This window comes from Callithrix jacchus, chromosome 12, assembly GCF_049354715.1.
Source record: "Callithrix jacchus isolate 240 chromosome 12, calJac240_pri, whole genome shotgun sequence".
Classification (NCBI taxonomy): Eukaryota; Metazoa; Chordata; class Mammalia; order Primates; family Cebidae; genus Callithrix; species Callithrix jacchus.
Window position 1 is genome coordinate 58,337,116 of NC_133513.1, and position 22,026 is coordinate 58,359,141.

General features: G+C 53.4%; 1 protein-coding gene across 8 annotated transcripts in view; it reads right to left on the minus strand.

Annotated features, from left to right (window-relative positions):
- Positions 1 to 257: 257 nt before the first annotated feature.
- The window catches only part of CDH23 (cadherin related 23), a 412,201-nt gene continuing 390,432 nt past the window's right edge, over positions 258 to 22,026 (minus strand). For 3 of the 8 annotated variants that reach the window (XM_054242941.2, XM_078345636.1, XM_054242944.2), the window contains 21 exons: positions 18,874 to 18,990; positions 17,520 to 17,744; positions 16,815 to 16,984; positions 16,466 to 16,603; positions 15,359 to 15,478; positions 12,988 to 13,165; positions 12,641 to 12,852; positions 10,079 to 10,270; positions 9,795 to 9,908; positions 8,683 to 8,812; positions 8,329 to 8,580; positions 8,089 to 8,250; positions 6,112 to 6,368; positions 5,633 to 5,730; positions 4,788 to 4,908; positions 4,633 to 4,712; positions 4,464 to 4,504; positions 4,197 to 4,257; positions 3,617 to 3,746; positions 3,335 to 3,457; positions 258 to 1,329 (listed from right to left, as the gene is read on the minus strand). In XM_054242941.2, the coding sequence (XP_054098916.2) occupies positions 1,003 to 1,329; positions 3,335 to 3,457; positions 3,617 to 3,746; positions 4,197 to 4,257; positions 4,464 to 4,504; positions 4,633 to 4,712; positions 4,788 to 4,908; positions 5,633 to 5,730; positions 6,112 to 6,368; positions 8,089 to 8,250; positions 8,329 to 8,580; positions 8,683 to 8,812; positions 9,795 to 9,908; positions 10,079 to 10,270; positions 12,641 to 12,852; positions 12,988 to 13,165; positions 15,359 to 15,478; positions 16,466 to 16,603; positions 16,815 to 16,984; positions 17,520 to 17,744; positions 18,874 to 18,990 (3,248 nt within the window). In that variant the 3' untranslated portion in view covers positions 258 to 1,002. Of the gene's footprint in view, positions 1,330 to 2,869; positions 2,975 to 3,334; positions 3,458 to 3,616; positions 3,747 to 3,858; positions 4,046 to 4,196; positions 4,258 to 4,463; positions 4,505 to 4,632; positions 4,713 to 4,787; positions 4,909 to 5,632; positions 5,731 to 6,111; positions 6,369 to 8,088; positions 8,251 to 8,328; positions 8,581 to 8,682; positions 8,813 to 9,794; positions 9,909 to 10,078; positions 10,271 to 12,640; positions 12,853 to 12,987; positions 13,166 to 15,358; positions 15,479 to 16,465; positions 16,604 to 16,814; positions 16,985 to 17,519; positions 17,745 to 18,873; positions 18,991 to 20,095; positions 20,236 to 22,026 lie in introns of those variants that run through there. The other 5 variants (XM_078345639.1, XM_078345637.1, XM_035268051.3 and 2 more) reach the window with 5 other exon arrangements.

The following is a 22,026-nucleotide window of genomic DNA, read 5'->3' on the forward strand; positions in this document are numbered from 1 at the left end:
TTGTCACTCCTCAGCCAGAAGAGTTTGTTCGTCTCTGATTGGCTCTGAGCCCACACCACCTTTGGTGCCCAGCACTCCCATGACCCCTCTTGGCCAGAGAACAAAAGCAAAGTGGGTAAAGGAAAATCCTACCTGTTCCTCCCCCAAGACTCAGGGCCAGCAGTAGGTCGGGTGCACCGGAAGGTTGGCCCTGCCCATCACCTGCCCCTGTCCCCGCTCCCCAGAGGCCAGAGTCAGAGCACATTGCGAGTTCCTTGAGAGCTACCTTGCTTTTTAAACAGACCATTCCAGAAACTCGTAGTGAGTACCAGTTAAACAAAACCAAGGGGAAACGATTGAGGGAATAACTTAATTAAAAAAAAAAAGAATACACACGAACAGTCCACATTCAAAACCCAAGGGAACATCAGTCATTTGTCTTTATAAGCTGGGCACATTTGGGAAGCCAGTGAAATGGAGAGGATGCTTGTTCATTGACATTGACCTTGTCCACGTGGGGATGCTGCCTCCACCTGGACATCCAGCAGGGATATGGCAGAAATGCAGTGGGACTTGGACTGAAGTCGGGGGTGTCCGGCCAGCAGGGGATGCCCAAGCTGGGCCTCCCTTGTTCCTGCTCAGCTGGAGGGGATGGTGCTGGGTGGAGCCATGAGGGGGAAGGCCTGCTCAGCCTCTTTTGGCTCAGCCTGAGCCTCGCTGGTCCCCAGACGCCTGGGCCCCAGTGACCCACCTTACCTTGTCCTTAGACACTTAGCATTTTTGTTTGGTTTTCTTAGAAAAATAACAGATTTTATGAAGGTAGAGGTCAGATGCTGAATGAGCGTCTGGCAAAAGTGGGATCTGAGTGGCTGATGCGGGCCGCCAGGGCCAAGCCAAGGTTGTCCCTCATGGCTGGCCTCGAGAGGGACCCCCCCCCAAAATGGCCCTGTCCCTGTCTTTGCTCCCACCCTAGGAGGGGGTGGTGGGTGGCGCTGCTCACACCCACGATGCTTCCCTGTCTAGTCACAGCTCTGTGATCTCCAGGGGGCTCTCCATGATCACATCGCGAAGTTTGTGCAGGGGTGTGGATTTGGCGGACTCTGTGCGGGCGTTGCGCTCGAAGGCAGTGACCTCAGCAGCGGTCAGCGTCTCCAGTGAGCGGCCCAGGGCCTTCTGGTCATCCTCGGGCAGGCTGTTGAGGTCGGTGGCCAGCAGCGTGCCTGTGCTGCCGTGCACCACATGGATCCCATCAGGACCCTTGAGCTCCACTGGCGGCTTGTGGTGGAAACGCAGGCTACCCTGCCCTGGGCTGTGGTCCCCCGGCTCCTCGTCCAGCTCAGTCTGGATCAGCTGCAAGAAGAGGCCGGGACCCCCACATGCTCAAGGCTATGCCCAAGGGATTAGCAGGTGGATAGCCCCAGAGACCCACTGGCTATGTGGATGAACCCTGGGCTCCTACCGCAGCAGGCCTGTCAGACTCCGTTTCTCAAACTGCATGCAAAGGGAAACTGAATGCTTAACATGCTGCAGATGGGTTCTCAGGAGGATCGACTTCTTGTGAATATAGTGTGTGTGTTTTTTTTGAGACAAAGTCTGGCTCTGCCACCTTGGCTGGAGTGCAGTTACGTGATTTCAGCTCGCTGCAACCTTCGTCTCCTGAGTTCAAGCCATTCTCCTGCCTCAGCCTCCCAGGTAGCTGGGATTACAGTCACGCTCTGTTGGCCAGGCTGGTCTGGAACCTCTCACCTCAAGTGATCCACCTGTCTCGGCCTCCCAAATCACTAGGATTACAGGTATGACCCACTGCACCTTTATTTATTTATTTATTTAGAGACACGCTTTCTTTCTGTTGCCCAGACTAGAATACAGTAACGTAATCATAGCTCACTGTAGCCTTGAACTCCTGGGCTCAAGCAATCCTCCTATTTCAGCTTCCCGAGCAGCTGGGACTTAGGGCGTGTGCCATCACACCCAGCTGAGAATCTTTAATTTTACCTATTAACTTTGGTGCTCTATAAAAATCCTGTAATACAACTGTGGCATCTGGGTTTGTTGCCAAATCAGCCTCAAGCAGATCCCCTCCAATTGTGTCCTGGCAGGAAGTGTCAGCAGGACAAACTGCAGAGGATAAGTAGGTGGGGTGGAGACTCGAAACTGGCACTCTTCCTGCCTGAGGCTATCCGATTTAGCTTATTCCTTTTGAGCATGAGGGCCCAGCTGGAAATTCCTTTTCAGGGTAAGTCTGACTTTTGTAAGTGTTGACATAATCACTATAGGCAAATATATGTAGGCCTATTTGACCCTGATGGCCTCAGTTTCTCTTTTTCTTTTCTTTTTTTTTTTAAGACAAAGTCTAATTCTGTCACCCAGTGGAGTACAGTGGCATGGTCTCAGTTCATTGCAACCTCCACCTCCTGAGTTCCTGTGATTCTCCTGCCTCAGCCTCCCAATTAGCTGGGATTATAGGTGGGTGCCACCATACCCAGCTAATTTTTTGTATTTTTAGTAGAGATGGGGTTTCGCCATGTTGGCGAGGCTGATCTCGAACTCCTGGCCTCAAGTGATACCCCCACCTCAGCCTCCCAAAGTGCTGGGATTACAGGTGTGAGCCACCACACCCAGCCAAATTTCTTAAAATGACATCACCCACAAAGGTATGTTCTTGAGGTCTTTCTCTAACCTGAGAAAGACTGCCTCAGAGCCCACCTCATTCCTATGAAAGCCCCCAAGAGCCCAGAGAGCAGAGCCTGCTGTCTGACTTCCTGGCCCCCACCCATTGCTGTCTTTGGTCCTGGCTGCAGCGCTCCAGAGACACAGAAAAGGACAGCAAGAAAGAGAACATCCCCAGGCTGGGGCACAGCACACAGCTCCCGGCCGCCTGGCCGGGTACCTCAGAGATGGAGGAGTGGCAGGAGGAGGCTTTTTGCACCATCCGCTGTGCAAAGAGCTTTTTGAGCCGCAGGTAATCCTCCAGGACCACCTTCAGCAGCGAGCCCTGGGGAAGGGAAAGGGTTAACCCCCACCAAGGCCCTCCCTGCCTGTCTCGCCCTTCCCTCACCCACCTGCTCCCTCTGGGAGTCCTGGGTACAGAGACAACTGACCCTGGTGATCCTAGGGCAGAGGATCAGCAGCAGAGCCTGGAGACAGTGGCCAGCCTGAACACACACAGACTCACTCCTGAGCCCTGCCCTCAAGGCCACCTCAGGCTGGAGCAGCTCCCCATCAGCCCTGGTGTTCTTGCCCCAGTGGAGGGTGGATCTAGCTGATCCTGGAGGTCTCCACTGCCCTGTGTTCTCTGGAGTGGGGTCCGACCTCAGCCAGGAGACTGGGTGCGGAGCCCGCAGGGAGGGCTCACCTTGATGGGCCCCTCCCGAATGATCTGGCCCAGCTTGGCAATGTTGTCATACTCCTGGATGGCGGCCCGCAGGTATCGGTCATCATCAGGCTTGACAGCTGCTGGCTCACGCCCAAAAGTTCCCTGGGGAGAGGGGACATTAGCTGGAGCAGAGGCAGGCCCCACACACATGCACAAGGCAGGTGCCACCCCTGAAAGAACATAGCTCCTGGGCCAGAGGTCACAAAGACCCAGCCCCGCCCCTTGTGATGCCTGCCCACCCCTGGCCTGGCCCTGGCTCACATGGGTGCGCGTGGGGCTGTTCCACAGGTCGGCGATCTCGCTGAGGTTCTCCGGCAGGTCATCCTCATGCTCCGCCTGGGCAGCCAGCTCCAGGTTCCGACAGAAGGGATCCAGCCACACGGGGTTGGCTCTGCAGTTAGGGAGGGAAAGCGTGGGGAAGGAGGGAAGGCTTGAGTAGACAGGTGCCCTCCCAGCTTCACCCCACACATTGCCCATTTCCCTGGCCCAGTTAGTCCTTTCACTGGCTGGGGTGTGAGGCCCTGGCGCCTGTGGTGCGTGTTCCTGCCCTAGCATCCCACCAGAACCAGGACCGCATGTCACTCTGGATCGCCTTTGTTGTGGAGGCTTCACCCTGCACCCACCACCCAAAGTCTGTACCCCTGGAACTTGAGGCCTATCAGGGTGGAGAGCCCCTCTCAGCCACACCGTTTCTGGGGGTGGAGGGAGGGTGGCTCACCCACCAGGGGGCGCCCACAGCCCGGGTTTCGGCCACCCCAGCGCTGGGAGATGGCAGCTCTCCCCAACTGGGTCCTGACAGGGCTCCCCGGAGGGGACCGGGCAGGGCCAGGATGCCACTCACCCGTCAAAGGAGTACTTGTTGGTGTTAGGCATGTCCATGATGTCGATGAAGCCACGATTCCCTGCAGGGACAAGGGGCGGGGCATGGAGGGGAGGGGAATAGCTGGAGGTAGGGGTGCTATTGGGGGATGAGGGAGGGTAGGGTGTGGGGGCGTGGTTCTGGGCCCAATGCAGGGCTTGAGCCAGCCTTGTGAGGCCTAGGTAGGCACTCCAGTCCCCAAGCCTGCTCCTGCTTCTTACCTGTCCCCCGACCAAGGCCCTCACTCACCAGCTGAGCCAGCCACAATGGCCTTGAGCTTCCTTTTGTGTCTAGAGAGAAGCAGAGAGGGGCTGGTGAGGGGGGCTGGGGCCAAGCTGGCATCTCAGGCCCTGCCAGCCTCATGACCATCTGGGAGCAGGTGGTCGACCCCGTGAGGGCAGGGGTGGGGGACACTCACACGGTCCTGTAATACCAGTTCATGAGGACGAAGAGCATGGCGGCCAGGAATAGGAGAATGGCCAGGACGATGATCGCCATCTGCGGGAGCAGGGCCAGGGTGAGCCTGGGCGGTGGGGAGGTTGGGAGGGGCTGTGGGGCAGGGCCACCAGGTACCTGCAGGGCAGACATATCGTCCGGCAGCCGGACGGAGATGGCAGGCTGCACATCCAGGACGTTGTAGTTCCGGAAAAGATTCCGCAGCTGCTCCTTGTTCTCGTCAATCATCTGGATCACCCTGGGCGAGGGGCAGGGGTCTCAGCTCTCCTCCTCAGCCATTCCCCCCATGACAGTCTGCTCTGCTCCTGCCTCAAGCCTGCAAAGTTCATCACCTCCAAACATTGCAAGATGGAGGTCCACCCGGCTGGGACAGCTTTATGTTTTACAAGGTTCCTCGAACCTTCATGTAGTGATCCTGCTCCATCTTCACAGTGGATGGAATGCACCCCCACTTTTTTTGAGATGAAGTCTTGCTCTGTCACCCAGGCTGGATTGCAGTAGCACAATCTCACTGCAGTCTCCACCTCCAAGGTTCAAGTGATTCTTCTACCTCAGCCTCCTGAGTAGCTGGGACTACAGGTGCATGCTACCACACCTGGCTAATTTTTGTATTTTTAGTAGAGATGGGGTTTTACCATATTGGTCAGGCTAGTCTCTAACTCAAATGATCCACCCACCCAGCTCAGCCTCCCAAAGTGCAGGGATGACAGGTGTGAGCCACCACCCCCAGCCTGAATATTCCCATTTTACAGATGGGAAGAGGAAGGATCGGAGGGACGGAGTTGCTCATAGCCCCCAAACTCTGCCCGTTCTCCCAGCCCTGCCCACTTCTGGGAGATGGCCCCACACAGTGGGCCTGATGATATGGTCTGTGTCTCCTTTGGTGGGTCCCCTCCCCTACTCCAGGGCAGGGAGGCAAGCAGACAGACAGACCGACAGTCCAAGCACAGACCCTCACTCACCGGTCCACGTCCAGGATGCGGTTAGTATCCCGGTTCACCACGTGGATGAGAAGCTCTGTCTGTGCAAAGTTCACCCGGCCCTTCTTGTCCACATGGAACTAGACGGGAAGGGGCTTTGTAGGGTATAGCCACCACAGCAGGGGCCACAGGGATGGGCAAGCCTCTTCTAGGAGCCCCTTCTGCCCTTCTCTGCGAATAGATCCCTCACTACTGAATGTTTGTTGAGGACCAGGCACGGTGCCAATCACTCCACCCACACTAGGTCAGGTACTATTTATTATTGTCCCCATTTTATGGAGGAGGAAACTGAGGCCCAGAAACCTGGGAGGATTTTGTCAAAGCTGCACTGCTAGGAAATGACTAAGTGGGGCCTATACTGCCTTTCACGCCCTGGCCTTTGCACAATGTCCTGTCTCTTCTGTGGCCTGGCCTTCCTTTCTCTCTCCACTGCCCCGGCCCCAGGTGGTCCCAGGAGGCACCTGCACATCGTCAGTGTTGACAATGGCACCAGTGATGTTGGAGAGCAGGTGGATGAACTCCTCCTCAAAGCCACGCACACGGTCGGGGATCTCATTAATGACGATCTTGACGCGCTGGTCGTCCCTCAGGATGTAGATGCCAATGATGGCCGTGTCGTTGTGGCCCGCCAGGTCTTGAGCCACAATGTCCACCACGAAGTAGCCGGGGCTGTAGGCCATGAAGAGGTCGAAGGTGCGCAGGATGCCATCCACACTCCCTGCAGGAAGCCCGAAGGCAGGGCACAGCTCAGAGACTCAGTGCCCCTGAATCCCCAGGAAGGGGCATGAGCCCCAGGGTAGGTGGGGACATTTAGGGGAGGCAGCACAAGTGCCCACAAGGCCCAGTAGGGAGCAAAGGTGACAGGCGAGTGGGAATGATGGCCATCTGAAGTGGCAGTGACTTGGGTCTCAGCCCAGCGGTTATCATCATGGGGGAGTGCAGATGACGGGTTTGTGACTCCATTGTCCCATGCTAGTGTGTAATGGACCATGCACCTCAGAATTCCACAGACAAGGCTGAGCATAGCGGCTCACACCTGTAATCGCAACACTGGGAGGCTGAGGTGGGTGGATCACTTGCGGCCAGGAGTCTGAGACCAGCCTGGCCAACATGATGAAACCCTATCTCTACGAAAAATACAAAAACTAGCTGGGCCTGGTGGTGCATGCCCATAATCCCAGCTACTTGGGAGGCTACTGGGGAGGCTGAGGCAGGAGAATCACTTGAACTCAGGGGGCAGAAGGTGCAGTAAGCCAAGATCATGCCACTGTACCCCAGCCTGGGCAACAGAGTTAGACTCTATCGCCAAAAAACAAAATAAAACAAACAAACAAAACCCCACAGAAGAGATGGTCAGAGGTGATACAGCATGGTCTTCTCTTAAAGGATGATACACTGGGCTCAAAATTTGTCACTTCCTATCTGTGTGACCTCAAGCAAGCTACTGAGCCTCTCTGTGCCTTGATTTATTACAGTAAGAGCAGTGAGAGCTCAGAAGACAAAGGGATGGTGTCTGCTTGCATACTGGAGGAGGTGGCACATGAACTAGACCTTGAAGGGTCAGGGAGGGATATCCGAAGGCAGAGAAGGGGTCCATGCAATGAAGGTAGAGGGGTCAAAGGCTAGAGGATGGGAGAGAGCAGGCTGAGGGAATGCTAAGCAGCTTAGCTAGGCTGGGCACAGGGCCCTTAAGGATAGCAGGTGGATGTGGAACTGAAAGAGGGATTAGGAGGAAGATGTAGTGAGCCTGGAATGCCAGGCCACAGATGAGGCATACAGAGGAGGCGTCTTCAGATGGAGAAGGGGAAAGGGTTGGGGGTGGGAGTAAGGTAATGGGACACTCACAGGGGCATCTTCTAGAGCCTGACCTCGAGAGTCAGCCATCCACACAGGTCAGTGCACAAGCAAACACGCACATCCATAGGTATAAATGTGCTCTTTGAATCCTGCTGCCTCAGTGCCCAGCACAATGCCTGACATAGGGGAGGCTGAGGAGCACAACTGGAAAAATAGGCAGGTATTATGGGAAGGAGAATGGGAAGATGGGTAGACAGAAAGATGAATGAAAGGAGGATGGATGGAAGGACAGATGGATGGAAGGATAAAAGGAAGGAGGGATGAATGAAGAGATGGAGGGATGGACAGACAGATGGGAGCAGAGATAGAAGTGTGGATTCATGGATGGATAAGTAATGAATAGATGAGTTGAGAAGAATGAACAAAAAGAAGAAAGGGCTGGTTGGTAGATGTGAGGTGGATAGGTGGATACACTGGAGAACAGATTGCTGGGTAGGTGGATGAATAGGATTGGCATGGCTGCTTAGGGGGCCACCCATATCCTATGGTGCTCCCCCAGACCCTATCTCCTCCAGATGGCAGTCCATGCAGTGACTGAGAGGTCATGGCTAGAGGCCACTCATGTGCTGCCAAGCCCCTACCCATGGTGAAGACCTGGCCCACATCTTCAGAGTCGTTGGCAAGGGCCCGGAAGTAGTGGATAGCCAGAATGCTGTAGAAGACAAGGCTGTTGTTGCCAATGTCTGCGTCCAGGGCCAGCACCCGGATTAACTCTGAGCCCACCTTGGCGTCGGTGGCCACCCCTGCAGGAACAGGCAGGCGGTGTAAGTGGCAGGGCAGGGGCCACCCCACACCTCATGCCCAGGCTCCAGTCCCTGCACCTGCAGTGTACTCAGCCTTGGTGAAGCGTGGCGGCTGGTCGTTGATGTCCTCTAGCACAACGCGCACCTCCTGCAGTGTGAGGTCAGCAACCAGGTCGAGGGCTGAGGAGGGTCCACGGGGAGGTGTCCAGCTGCGATTGCTGGAGGCCTTGACGATGAAGGAGAAGACAGCTTCTCGCTCCCGGTCCAGGTCCTGCAGCACCAGCAGACGCCCGTCGGGCTGCAGATGGAAGTTCTTCTCTTCGTTGCCGGCTGAGGGTGGGACCATGGCACAGGGTGAGGGGGCAGGGCCAGGGGTGGGGCATATTACCTCTAGCCCCAGGTAATCAGGGCACTAGCTCTGTCGGGCCCCACCTGCGATGAAGTAGTACACGATTGCGTTGGGGCCCTCATCTGCGTCCACGGCGCCCGTCACATTGCCCACGAGGGTGCCGCGTGGCGAGTGCTCAGGCACTGTCAGCAGCTGGTACTGGGTGCTGCCTTTCTGCAGAGGGAGGGGGATGTCATCACAGGGGCCAAGGGAAGGCCTGAGCTTCCAGTCCCTGGGCAGTGACTTTGTAGGTACTGAGGGAGTTTACTGTCCAGGCCTTATGGGTGAGTAGAACTGTGGTAACCTCAAGGGAGCAAAGCATGGCCTGGGGACCTGAGTTCTGCCCTCACGGAGTGTTGCCCAGAACCCAAATGAGTATTTAAATGAGAGGAACACACACCTTATTCTTATATGCACACGCATGTGTATGCATGCACACTCAAGAGTCTCCAGAGAACATCACATCCCATGTGCACACACAAAAAAACAACCAGAGTTGGAGTGCACAGGAAGGGCCCTCAGCCCTGCTGTCAATTTCATCTCAGCCCCATATCAATAAATCAAAGCTGGGTGGAGTGCCGTGGCCCATGCCTATAATCCCAGCATTTTGGGAGGCTGAGGCAGGAGGATCACTTGAGGTCAGGAGTTCTAGACCAGCCTGACCAACATGGCAAAAAACTAAAAATACAAAACTTAGCCAGACTAAGTGGTGGGCTACTTGGGAGGCTGAGGCAGGAGAATGACTTGAACCCGGGAGAAGGAGGTTGCAGTGAGCTGAGATCACGCCGCTGCACTCCAGCCTGGGCAACAGAGCAAGACTCCTTCTCAAAAAAGGAAAAAAAAATCAGAGTTGATTTTCATGCTTCCTGTGTGCACGCACAAAGACAAGGGTATCAGTTCCATGAGTCAGGCATTGTCTTTTTTTTTAATCGCTGGGTAGTGTTTTGAAATAGTGCTCAATATAGCTCAATATAGTATAACACAGCTGCTCAATAAATAGTTGTTCTTGTATGAACTGCATGCAGAGAGATGCTTCCGTGTCTAGCCAAATGTGTATTCTGGCGCAGTGTGTATAGGAGAGTGTGTGTGCGTGTGTGCTTGCAGGCAGGTGAGTCCCTGTGTGGGCGTGACCAGCGCAGAAGGGGGGCAAGCTCACTGGAGGCCTCACGAAGAGGGGTTCGTTGTCATCTATGTCCTCCAGGGCCACCTGCAGAGGTTGCATAGTTTCATATGGCACCGGCTGGCCCAGGTCACTGGCCACCAAGATGAGCTAGGAGCGGAAGAGCACAGTCAGAGGGGAAGACTGGGAGCAGGGGTTGGACTGGGGACTTCCCGGTGGCCAGGTCCCCTAGACACTTTCCAGGAGGCGAGGTGTGGGACCCTTGCCCAGAAGAAAGCCCGCCTCAGGCCCCGCCCCCTCGCACCAGGCCCCGCCCTTACGCTGTACACCGCCTGGGTCTCCCGGTCCAGGCGCTGCGCAGTCTGGATGAGGCCACTGATTGCGTCGATGGTGAAGAACTCCCAGTCCCGGCTGCCCGCCGTCTTCAGGAAGCTGTAGCGCACCGCCCCATTGAGGCCCTCGTCTTTGTCCGTGGCATAGACCTCGTACACGTTGGAGTGCAGCGGGATCTCCTGCGGGGGTCATGGGGAGGGAGGCTCCTGGACCCCTGAGAGAATCTCAGCTCCCAGGCTCTGAGGGAACCCTCACTCTTTCTCCTGCGGTAGCTCAACGTCCTTGACACCTTCCAGCACACGCCAGGAGCACCTGCCTGCTCAGCTGGATTCTGGGCTTCTGCTAGTTGTTGTCCCTCTTCTCTCCTTCCCAACCCAAGCTAAGGCCATTGTCCACTGACAGTCCAGCCTGAGAGCCACATGCTTCAAGCCTTCCCAGAATGACCATTTTCCCAGGAGCTGCCTGCGTCCTTCCAGTCCCATTCATTGCATGCTGAGGTTTATCCGACAGAGGGGACCCAAGCGCAGAGGCCGCAGCCACCCTTTGTCCTGTATCACTCTTGCTCTCTCTGCTACCCCAAACACAAGAACTCTAGGTGTCCCCAAACAACACCATCCATCCAATGGTGGAAGCACTGAAAATGGGGGACACGCAGGCAGGGTGACATGGTGGATAGGATAGGGGTTGGCCACCAGGGTCTAGTCTGTTACTAACCTGCCTGGAACCTAGACATGCCACCTCACCTCTCTGAGCCTCAGTATCCTGAACACCATTGAGCTAAGTCAAAGATCTTGAAAACCTCATTGAAATAATGCATTGACCCATGATTAAGCTGCCCAGGGCAAAAGGAAGGGCGCACTTTTTCGATTTTCGTTGAAAAACGATCAGCTCAGCATGGTTTCATTGTTTATCTCATGGATCATGACAATTGGAAGTTCTAAATGGCAGTTACATCTAATTAATAAAAAGTAGGATGACATATAGATAATTAATAAATTCTGGTTGTTCAGGAGACCCATAATCTTTCCAAATGCAAAACCCTTGAAGGGAAAGTCTTCATAAATGGGGCCTTTGGTGTGAAAAAGGATTAGATTATTATTAATTTATACCCTGCCTCATTCCACAAAGGAGATTTGATGCAGCTAACAAGAATATATAAATCATAATAAGATTTATCAAGTTAAAAAATTAGGGAAAAGAAAAAATTGGTTGGCAGAAAGATGGAAGCTGAGGGGTGGGAAGCAAGATGATGTATGTAAGCCCTAAGCCTGTGCAGGGTCGCTCAAGATGGTCTGACCACTCTGGGCTCCCTAGTGGGCACAGCAAAGAGGACTGACTGCTCAATCACTGTAGATGAGACACTAGACAACAAGGTAAAGAAGCAAAGCACATGGTAAAGGCACAATGCTTCTTCGAGGTTGGCCCTGGGAGAGGTTTCTCCTGCAGGACCTCAAAGAGGAGACAGAATGACAAGACGGACTTGGCACGGACATTCTGAGATGTGGAGCCTGGGAGGAGTTTGGGGGACAAAGAACAAGTGGGAGACACTCTGATGGTGCCACTAAGGAGCACTCTGGGCCTGTGTGCTTAGGGGAAGCAGGGAGAGCAGAAGACAAAGGAGTACTTCCCCTATCTTTATATGGCAACTTAGACCAAGATGTGGAAGAACTGGAGAGATTCCAGAACCTCGCCACTTCCCCTTGTTTCCTATTTTGATGCTCATCCTCAGCTCCTGGGCTGTCTCCACACTGTATCAGCAGAAACAACAGACAGACGGAAGGGGCATGTGTGTTTATTCTGAGACATGTATGGGAGAAGTGGGTCATGGAGGAGCCTGTCCTTCTTGGTAGACATATAGGAGCAAGAGATTGGGCATTTACTTATTATGAATCCTGTTTTACAGAAGAAAAATAGACTTACAGAAGTCACTTGCTCACAGTCATTGGGCTGATAAGCAATAGAGTCAGACTTCAACCGAAGACTTTTTTTTTTTTTTTGACAGTCTCACTTTGTTGCCCAGGCTGGAGTGCAGTGGCGTGATTTCAGCTTACTATAACCTCTGTCTCCTGGGTTCAAGTGATTCTCCTGCCTCGGCCTCCCTAGTAGCTGGGATTACAGGCATGCGCCACCATGCCCAGCTATTTTTTTTTTTTTTTTGTATTTTAGTAGAGATGGAGTTTCACCATATTGGCCAGGCTAGTGTCAAACTCCTGATTTCAAATGATCCACCTGCCTTAGCCTCCCAAAGTGCTACAGTTACAGGCATGAGCCACTGCACCTGGCCAAACCAAAGATCTTTTGCTAGCACAGCGCATATACTAACCACACGGTTCAATACCGTCCTGTGTGGCACTGGGCAGGTCTGCCTCCTTCTCTGGCCTCCGTTTCCCCACCTTTACAAACCTTTTTTAATTAACACACATTTTCCCCTGGATCTACTTTCCTGAAGCGGAGTTTCTCCACCTTTACAGTAGGGTGCTTCCACTCTCCCAGGCCAGAGCTGGGAGAAGGAACTACTGGTGGGCAGGACGCTCAGGGGGCAGCAGTACCTCTCTGATGTGGAGGATGGTGCCATTGGGTGGGCGCACAAAGACAGGGCGGTTGTCATTGACATCGATGACCTCCACCAGGAGCATGGTGGTGCCCCAGAGTGGGGGCTGTCCACCATCCGTGGCCACCACGGTCAGGTTGAACCTCTCGTAGGACTGCAGTGGCCGCTGTGTGGTCACCAGGCCTGAGTGCACGTCCACATGGAAGGCCTCTGGCAGTGGGGGCAGGAGAATAGCTCTGGTTGAGACATCCTTCCCACCCTTCCCTCGACTCCTGGCCTGGGGTGGCAGGCCTGCCCCTCCCACCCCCCTTAAAGCATCACAGCTGTCCAAGGAAGGCCACATACCCACGCCAGGGCCCTCAAGTGAGTAGGTCAACTCTCCGTTGGGACCTTCATCCTGGTCAGTGGCCATCATGGTGATGACCGAGGTGCCCGCCGGCTCATTCTCATACACGCTCGTGCTGAACTGGGGCTTGGAGAACTGTGGCCGGCAGTCATTGACATCCAGCACTTGGATCACCACCTGGGTGGAGGGAGGTCAAGGCCAAAGGTGAGGAGCAGGATGGGGCTGCCTCAGGGGACCTGGCTATGCAGGAGTAAGCCCGGTTCAAGGAAGGACAGGCGCCAGCCTGCGAGGGAGGTACTGTCTTCTAATGTGTTGAAGCCTGACTTCAAGCAACTTATTTAACTCCCTGAGGTGCGGTTTTCTTAGCTGTACAATCCTAGATCCTTGCCACGGTGTCTGACTCAAGTTAACACTCAACAACTAGAACTTGGTTAATAGGTAATCTGCACCTGGGCCTGAAGCAGAAGCCCCTACCCCATCACACCGTCTGCTTTGTCCCTTGCCACGCCCCACAGTGGCCCTATCAATCTGGCTTTAATCTCTGTCCCTTCATGCTGGCTTGGTGGGATTCCTCCACTCCTCAAGGCTCCTCTTGACTGGGATTTGTGTCCGGCCTGAGGCTTGGCTTCCCTGGCTGACCCCCCAGCCCGGGGCAGGTCTTACGGACACAGAAAACCATGGGGCCTTTGTTCCCTGACTGCTGGGACCCTGCCTGAACTGCATCCTCATCAGAGCCCTTCACAGCAGCGACTTCATTTTTTTTTGGTTACAGAGTTTCGCTCTTGTTGCCCAGGCTGGAGTGCAATGGCGCGATCTCAGCTCACTGCAACCTCCACTTCCTGGGTTTAAGTGATTCTCCTGCCTCAGCCTCCCGAATAGCTGGGATTACAGGTACCTACCACCATGCCCAGTTAATTTTTGTATTTTTAGTTGAGCCAGGGTTTCACCACGTTGGCCAGGCTGGTCTTGAGCTTCTAACCTCAGGTGATCCACCCGCCTTGGCCTCCCAAAGTGCTGGGATTACAGGCATGAGCCACCGTGTTCTGCCTATTTGTCTCTTAAAGAATACTAAAGGCTGGGCGTGGTAGCTCACACCTGTAATCCAAGCACTTTAGAGGCCAAGGCAGGCGGATCACCTGAGGTCGGGAGTTCAAGACCAGCCTGACCAACATGGTGAAACCCCATCTTAAAAAAAAAAAGAGAAAAGAATATTAATGAGGTCTCTAAGTCACAATCCCATTCCCATTCCCATCACTGTTGGCACAGCTGTTCTGGGGCCAGGATCTCACCCTCTAGACTCTCAATCCCCTTTTCCATGCAGTCACAGGCCTCAAGGTTTTGCTTCCTCTTTCTCTCTGTTCCCTTCTTCTGCCTTTGGCAGGCCTGTCTTTCTGTTCGCAGTACTCACTTCTCCCTCAGAATAACCTCATCATCCAAAGGAAATTCTCTTGAAAGGGAGGGGGTGTGAACAGCTGAATGGGCCAAGACCACTTCTCTTTGGCAGGTACAGAGAAAGGGCTGTGAATACCGCACATATTTGAACCTCATCCCTGTCACACAGGCATGTGCTGTGTTGGGAAAAGCACAGCATTTGGGATCAGAAGACTCTGGGCAACAAGAGCAAAACTGGCTAAAAAAAAAAAAAAAGAGAGAGACACATAAATAAAGCTGATTCCTTTATAGTTGTTTGGTTTCTGGACTGTGTTTCTTTTTTCTTTTTGTGATGGAGTCTCACTCTGCTGCCCAGGCTACGGGATCCTAGCTCACTGCAACCTCCACCTCCTGGGTTCAAGTGATTCTCCTGCCTCAGCCTCCCAATAGCTGGGATTACAAGCACCTGCCACCGCACTCTGCTAATTTTTGTATTTTTAGTGGAGATGGAGTTTCACCATCTTGGCCAGGCTGGTCTCAAACTCCTGACCTTATAACAGTTATACTGTTTTTGGTATCAGAGTTATAACTTGTGACCCACCCACCTCAGCCTCCCAAAGTGTTGGGATTCTAGGTGTGAGCCACTGTGCCTGGCCTGGACTGTGTTTCTTTCAATGGGACACTATGGTGATACTGGGCCATGTGGAGCCCCAAGCATTATTCGGGTTTCACCCAGGTATGTTTAGCTGACTATTTGCCAAAATATTTTGCCAAATAGCAGTCTGGCAAAGATTTCTCCTAGAGGATCCCTGTCTTCCTAAGCAATAGCCATTGTAACCCATCCAGTCACCATCTTGCCTTCTCCTTTCTGCCACTGTGTCCCAAAGGGGACTGGGTGGCTCTGCTCCCAGTCTGCAGCGGTCCACTTGCTAGAGGCTTTGTTTGTTGCCTCCACAACTCCAATCTCTGTGGTCCCTGGCCCAGGTTGGCCCCCCTCACCTGCACGGAATTTTCTCGACGGTTGCTGGCTTCATCCCCAGGGTTGTCTTTGGCCAAGGCAGTCAGGATATAGTGGTCCTTCTTCTCCCGGTCCAGAGATGACAGCACACAGATGTCACCCTAGTAGGGGAAGGGTGGCTTTAGGTCCTTCAGTCATTCAAAAGATATTTATTGAGCACGTACTATGGCCAGATACTATTATGGACTGAACAAATGGCTGTTCGGAGATTCAGCACTGAACAAAAGAGACATAACCCCTGCCCCTAGCAAGCTCCCATTCTAGCAGCTCTTGTTGCTCTCACTACCCCAACCTACCTGGGAGTGGGGTGACCAGCCCAGCCTGGAGATACCTGCCTGACCAGGGCCTAGCATACAGTAGGTACCCCATAAATAGTCATTTGTCTTAATGCCAGGCCTGGAACCATGTCTGATGGCTCATACCAAGCAGGAAGGAGTGAACCCTGCTGAAAGGGCAGAGTGCCAGAGGATGAGGGCAGAGCAGGGCAGTGGGAGGGAAAGTCCAGTTCCAGCTCCAGCAACTGGGGTAGGCTCTGCCTGACCAACCAGTGCCAAGCCACAGGACTCTTTCTCTATACTGAAAATAACAGCTTTGAACCAATTAGCAAACATTTGAAATCATCTCCCATATTTTCTCCTGAATTTCTGCTCTCCCACAGGTCTGAGATTCAACAGATCGTGTGAGATGCACCCTTTGGAGCATCCTTCCTTTCCCAGCACTGAGTATAGGACCATGTATACAGTAGGTGCTCAGACACTGTGCCTACTTTCTGCAGTGCTTCCCATGCCTCTTTTCTGACCATCTCAAAAAGCAGCCCTATGGACTTCAATCAAGCTCTCTAGTGCGGAGAGGACACATCTCAGAAGTCGTCCCACAAAGGGCTCATTACAAAATACTTGGCCACTTCCTTCCTTGTGACAGAAAGGCCACAGTCTCCAGAATGCCTGGGACTCTGAGAACAGGGCTTGCTGACTTGGCTAAAGAACGTCTGAGGCTGCAGATGTCCAGGTGGCAAGACCTGGAGGGATGACAATACTTTTGGTGGGTCTTTCCCACTTCCAGATCCCAGGCTTTCCATCGCCACTCACCGTGGTGGGGTTGATGGCAAACTTGCCCTCTCCATCTCCAAGGCTGTACTCAATGAGTGCAAAGTTGCCTGAGTCAGCATCAGTGGCAGTGACTGTCAGGATGATTGTGCCCACAGGCACATCCTCGAAGATGGCCTCCTGGAGCCCAGGAGGCAGGGAGAGAGGGTAGGCCAAGGTCAGTCCCAGAGCCCGAGCACTGCCCTAGAGGTCACTGATGCAGGCATCAAGCTGCTCATGGGCTGGGCACTCCCAGGGGGCTTAGAGGCTGGCAGGGTGGGAGTGGAAGATGCCCAAAGACCCCAAGCAATGGGGACAGGTCTTGGACCCAGCCTGTGGCCTGGCCACCCACCTGGTAGGAGGGCTGGTCAAAGATGGGGTTGTTGTCATTGATGTCCACGATCTCCAGGTAGACAGGGATTTCAGCTGCCCGGGGCGGGGACCCATTGTCTGAGGCCCTCACAGTAAAGTTGAGCCAGTGTACTTCCTCGTAGTCCACTGTCTGGTTGGCAATGACCTTCCCTAAGACACAGAGACCCCCACTGCCATTTTGGCCACTCCTCACTCATGGCAGCTCTTCAAAGTATGAGGAGAAGGACCTGGAATACGAGGGGCAGGTGTGATCCCTTGAAGGATGGTGGTTGGGCAGCACTGCCCAGTAGCAGGCCACATGGCAGGGACTGGTGTCCAGCTGTTCTTTTTATGGAGGGTGAAAAAGCTTCTCCCAGCCACAGGGATGAACATCAACTAGCCCAGGACCTGGGATACCTCCTTCTTGGCCTTCCTGCTCCCTCAGTGGTACCAGTAGTAGGAGCTTGAGTGGTGGGGTAGCCCAGGTTTCTGGCAGACATCAAGAGGCTTCCATTCCAACCCAGGAGTAAGTACTCTGTTCCTCCCTTCCCCTGGTTTGGGTATCTGGAATCTGGCATGGAATGTTGGCTATTCTGGATCTGTCCCAGTCCACTGAGGGGCCACGGAGGGGCTATGTTCCCTCTTGGGTGTTCAGTAAGCACAGATATATGTCCCCCAACCCTCCTCTGACAAATTTCTGACCTACCTGCTGAGGAGTCCTCCAGCTGGACGTATCCTGGGGGCACCAGGTCCAGCAGGGTGTAGGTGATCAGCCCATTGAGACCCTTGTCAGGGTCCACGGCTGCCACAGCAATAAGCGTGGTCCCTGGGGTGGCCCCCTCCAGGATCCGCTCTGTGTAGTAGGTGATCCCAAAGGGTTTGAACTGGGGTGTATTGTCATTGACATCCAAGACATTGACAGTCAGCTTAGCTGGGGTGGAGGCAGGGAGTAAGGGAGAGGGGAGGGATACCAGTGTGGCTGGGCCAGGCCTTCCCTAGCCTCGGCCAAATCAGGAGAGCATGGCAGCATCCCACAGCCCCCCTGAGGATTGACCGAACTCTCAGGGTACAGCACATGAGCCTTTCCAGTGGTCTAGTCACTTGCTTTTCCATAAGAGGAAGGGCTGGGTGACCCTGGTGGAGTTCTTGGTCCTTCCTGTGCCCTGGTTTCCTAACCTGCTCAATGATATAGGGCAAGATGATCTTTAAGACCCTAGATCTTGTCTGAGCTGTTCCCTCTATGTAACTGGCCTGGGCCCTTAACCATCTGAGCCTCTGACACAGAAGAGATGACCAAGTCTGCCCTTCTTTTTGGAAAACGTGTGCTTCTGGGCTGTGAAGATAAACAGCCAACATCTGCCAGGCCTGGCTCCCCCCACGGCAGCTGTCTGCCTCATGGCAGAGGCAACTTGAGTCTACCCCATCCCCACTTCCCCCACTCCACTTTCGCTCTGCCCACACAAAATCTACCCCTCTGACAGCCCCTTCCCAGCTCATGTCTCAGGCTGCAGGCAGGGTGGCCTGGGCCTGACTGGCAGAAGGTAACACCAGGCCCCTCTGTTCTCCACCATAAGTGCCTCCACCCCCAAAGCAGTGTCTGGGGCCTCAGGTCACCTCCCCTGACTCCTTGCTTCCTCTGTGCTAACCCCGTGGCTTCCTATCAGATCATGGGGTTCCCATCTTACATCCTAGCCACACCCTGGTTACCAGTTCTGCTGACTGAACCTAAGCCTCTGTCAAACCATTTTTTCTCAATCCATTCCAGGCTCTACCAAGCCTCCTTCTTACTCTGAGCCTGGGGTTCAGACTCCACATAGTTCTGGGCTTCTGGATTCCCCACTGCTGAGCTCTGCATAACTATCACCACCCTGGGCCGGACCGTGGCTGCCACCTTCCATCCTTCCATGCCTTTAGTGTTCTCTGACTCCTGACCCCTGGCCCCTGGAGCAGCTGGGTCTTGTTGCTCTCTTCCTGGGGACAGACCATTGCTGGTTTCCTGCCTGCCCCCTGCCCTGATTGGCTCTGAGTAACCAATGAAAAATATCTGCAGGGAACCTTACCATTTGGCACACTGACAGAGCGCTCTGGTAGGTCGCTGGCATTGTCAATTACTGAGAGAGTGACCTCATAGGTGGCAACCAGCTCCCGGTTCAGGGGGGACTTCACCATTATGGATCCTGTGGACATGACCAGGTCAGGTTCAGCCTGAGCAGAAACCCCTAAAATCTTCCCTTCCCAGGGGTACACCTGGCCAAATTCTCCCAACCCCCACAGATGATGGTCCCCAGTGGCTCCTGGGACTTGTGGCTGGGATGGGCCCACAGCCCCCTCATAAGCTGGGGGCACATGGCTCTGCCCCTCCCATGATGCTTACTAGCCAGGTGACTTTGGGGAAGTTATGTCACCTCTCTGTACCTCTGTGTCTTCATTTGTAAAATGCAATAATTTCAGTACTGATTATCAACCCATCATTTTCTCAATCCCCTACTATTTTGAGGATTAGAAAAACAAAATGCGTTTCCAATTGTAAAGTGTTTAGAACAGTGCCTGGCACACTGAAGCTGTGTAATGGCTTGTTTAAAAAAATGCTGTATTCCCTAACAATGTGAACGCACTTAACAGTACTGAACTCCACACTTAAACACGGTTAAAACGGTGAATTTTACTATGTGTATTTTATCACAATTTAAAAAACGCTTAGATTCTAGGGATATCAAATTGAAAGGAAAATCATGGTAGCTGAAAAGCCCTGAGGGGGTTCCCTGGAGGGGGCAGTGGTGGAAGAGTATGGATGCTTCAGGTTCATCCCTTTGTCTTGATTAAATAGGGAGTTACATGGACTGATTGGTTCCATGGCAGTCCTAGCAAGGGGCTTCCTTCTGTTCTACCCACTGCCTCCCAGAGCCTCTGCCTGCTCCCCAAATCAGAGAGGAACCCCCTAGAAGTGTGGGCTGGACAGGACAGACCTAGTTTGTCTGGCTTTCCTGGGACCTTTCTTGTTCCTGCCTGTTAGAGGGCCTGGTGGCTTCTTCTTTCATTGGCTTCATCCCAGAATGAGACCTCCTCTCCCTCTCAGGCACCAGGGTCTCTGGGATTCCCTTCCCCCTCTGGCAGATCCCCTGCTGGGCTGCTGTCCTCCATGGGTCCCCAGCTGAGGGGCAGTCACTTACCCTGGGCCGCCTCCTCCTCCTCCTCCTCCTCCTCCTCTTCCTACTCTCGCTCCCTGTCCCCCAGGCTGGGGAGCGAGGATGGGGAGAGGGCGGCTGCATTCAGTCTGCAAAGGCTGGGCCACGGCCTTGGCCCGGGCAACACAGGACAGGAAGGGTGGTGGGGGTGCGGTGGGCATGGAGGAAGGCAATGGAGTGAGGCAGAGAAGAGATGAGGTGGGAAGTGACAGAGAAACAGAGCTCAAACCTGTGGGCCTGCCAGCCGTGAGGAAGAGAGAAGAGGGTTAACATCAGTTAGTTTAGGGTGCAGCAGGGATGGAGCAGAGCAGGGCAGGGAGGACACTGGGGACTCAGAGCTGACAGGGTGGGAGGAGGGAGGGAGGGGTGGAAAGGGAGTGGGGAGGGGAAGAGGCACTGGGAAGGAAACCAGGGGAGCAAGCAGAAGCCCATTTGGAGTGGAGAGTTCAGGGGTTGAGGCTCTGGCAAGAAGAAAAGGGAGCAAAGTGGGCAAGGGAGGTGGGGGGAGCTGAGGATGAGGGGGCAGAGAAGACACTGGGAAGAAAAATAGAGAAGAGAGTCAGTTGGAAGAAGAGGGATCAGGAAGGAGAAAAGCAGTAGGGAATAGAGCAGAGCCTCCAGTTGAGCTGGGATGTGGAGCAGCTCTCCATGGTCCTGACCAACCCATGCAGCCGGGAATTTTGCTAACCTGGGACATGGCTGGCTCTATCTAACTTCTAGTGCTCATGGCTTTTCCTTCTTCTGCTTCCCTTTGGGCCTCAAATGCAGATTCACGTTATTTGGTTCACTACGACCACTGGTACCTCTCTCGTTTTATGTGTGCATCGACTCCCTTTCATTCCCATACACCTCTCTCCTTCCCTTCTTCCCTCAGGGAGTCATTGTAATGTACTGAAGTATATTTTTTGTTAATAAAAGTATTTCTGAAAATCATGTATTGCTTTGTATGTATTTTACATTTATGCAAATGGTGCTGTGGCATATTAGTAAATACTTATATTAAGATCTGCCTACATTGCTCTGTATGTGTCTAATTTATTGCTTCTCACTGCTGGCACTGCTAGCTGGTACCCACATGATGTGCACCCCCATGTTTTATTCTTCAGTCTCCCAGAAATGGACACCTGCATGGCCCCCAACTCCATCACCAATAACACTGCAGTGAGCGTCTCAGACAGTTTCATTAACGCCCTGAGACTTTCTCTGGGACATATACTTGGAGGTGGAGCTGCTGGGTAATAAGGTACAAGTGCTGGATTGCTATTCAGACAGTGGAATTAGTCACAACTCCTACAGCAGTGCATGACGGTTTCAAGGTCCCCACACCGTCACCAATATCAACATTCTCCAGCATCCTAATGCCTGCTAATCACATATGAAAAACTAACTTCTTGCTGCTGTTTTAGTGCTTTGTCATATCCGTGTTGATTTTTCTACCGCTCCTCTGGGCCTTCCAAGAAGTACACCCACCAGCTCTGTGTCCCTTTCCTAACTCCTCGAAGGAGAAAAATACTGAACTTTTGGGAAAATGATAAAACCGCCAACATTACAATAAGCTGCATACATTGGGAAAGATAAGCCATGGTTCTCTTGGTTTCACAGTGTAAGAAAATCATTGATCTGCATACAACTGGCAGAGGATTTAAATGGCCAGCATACATATGAAGAAAGTGTTCAGCCACCTAGTTAGGAAAGAAATACATGTTAAGGCTGGGCGTGGTGGCTCACGCCTGGAATCCCAGTACTTTGGGAGGCCAAGGTGGGTGGATCACAAGGTCAGGAGTTCAAGACCAGCCTGGTCAACATGGGGAAATCCTGCCTTGATTAAAAATACAAAAATTAGCTGGGCATGGTGGCACATGCCTGTAATCTCAGCTACTTGGGAGGCTGAGGCAGGAGAATTGCTTGAACCTGGACCCGAGAGGTGGAGGTTGCAGTGAGCTGAGATTATATCACTGCACTCCAGCCTGGGCTACAGAGCAAGATTCTGTCTCAAAAAAAAAAAAAAAAAAATGCAGTGTTAAACAA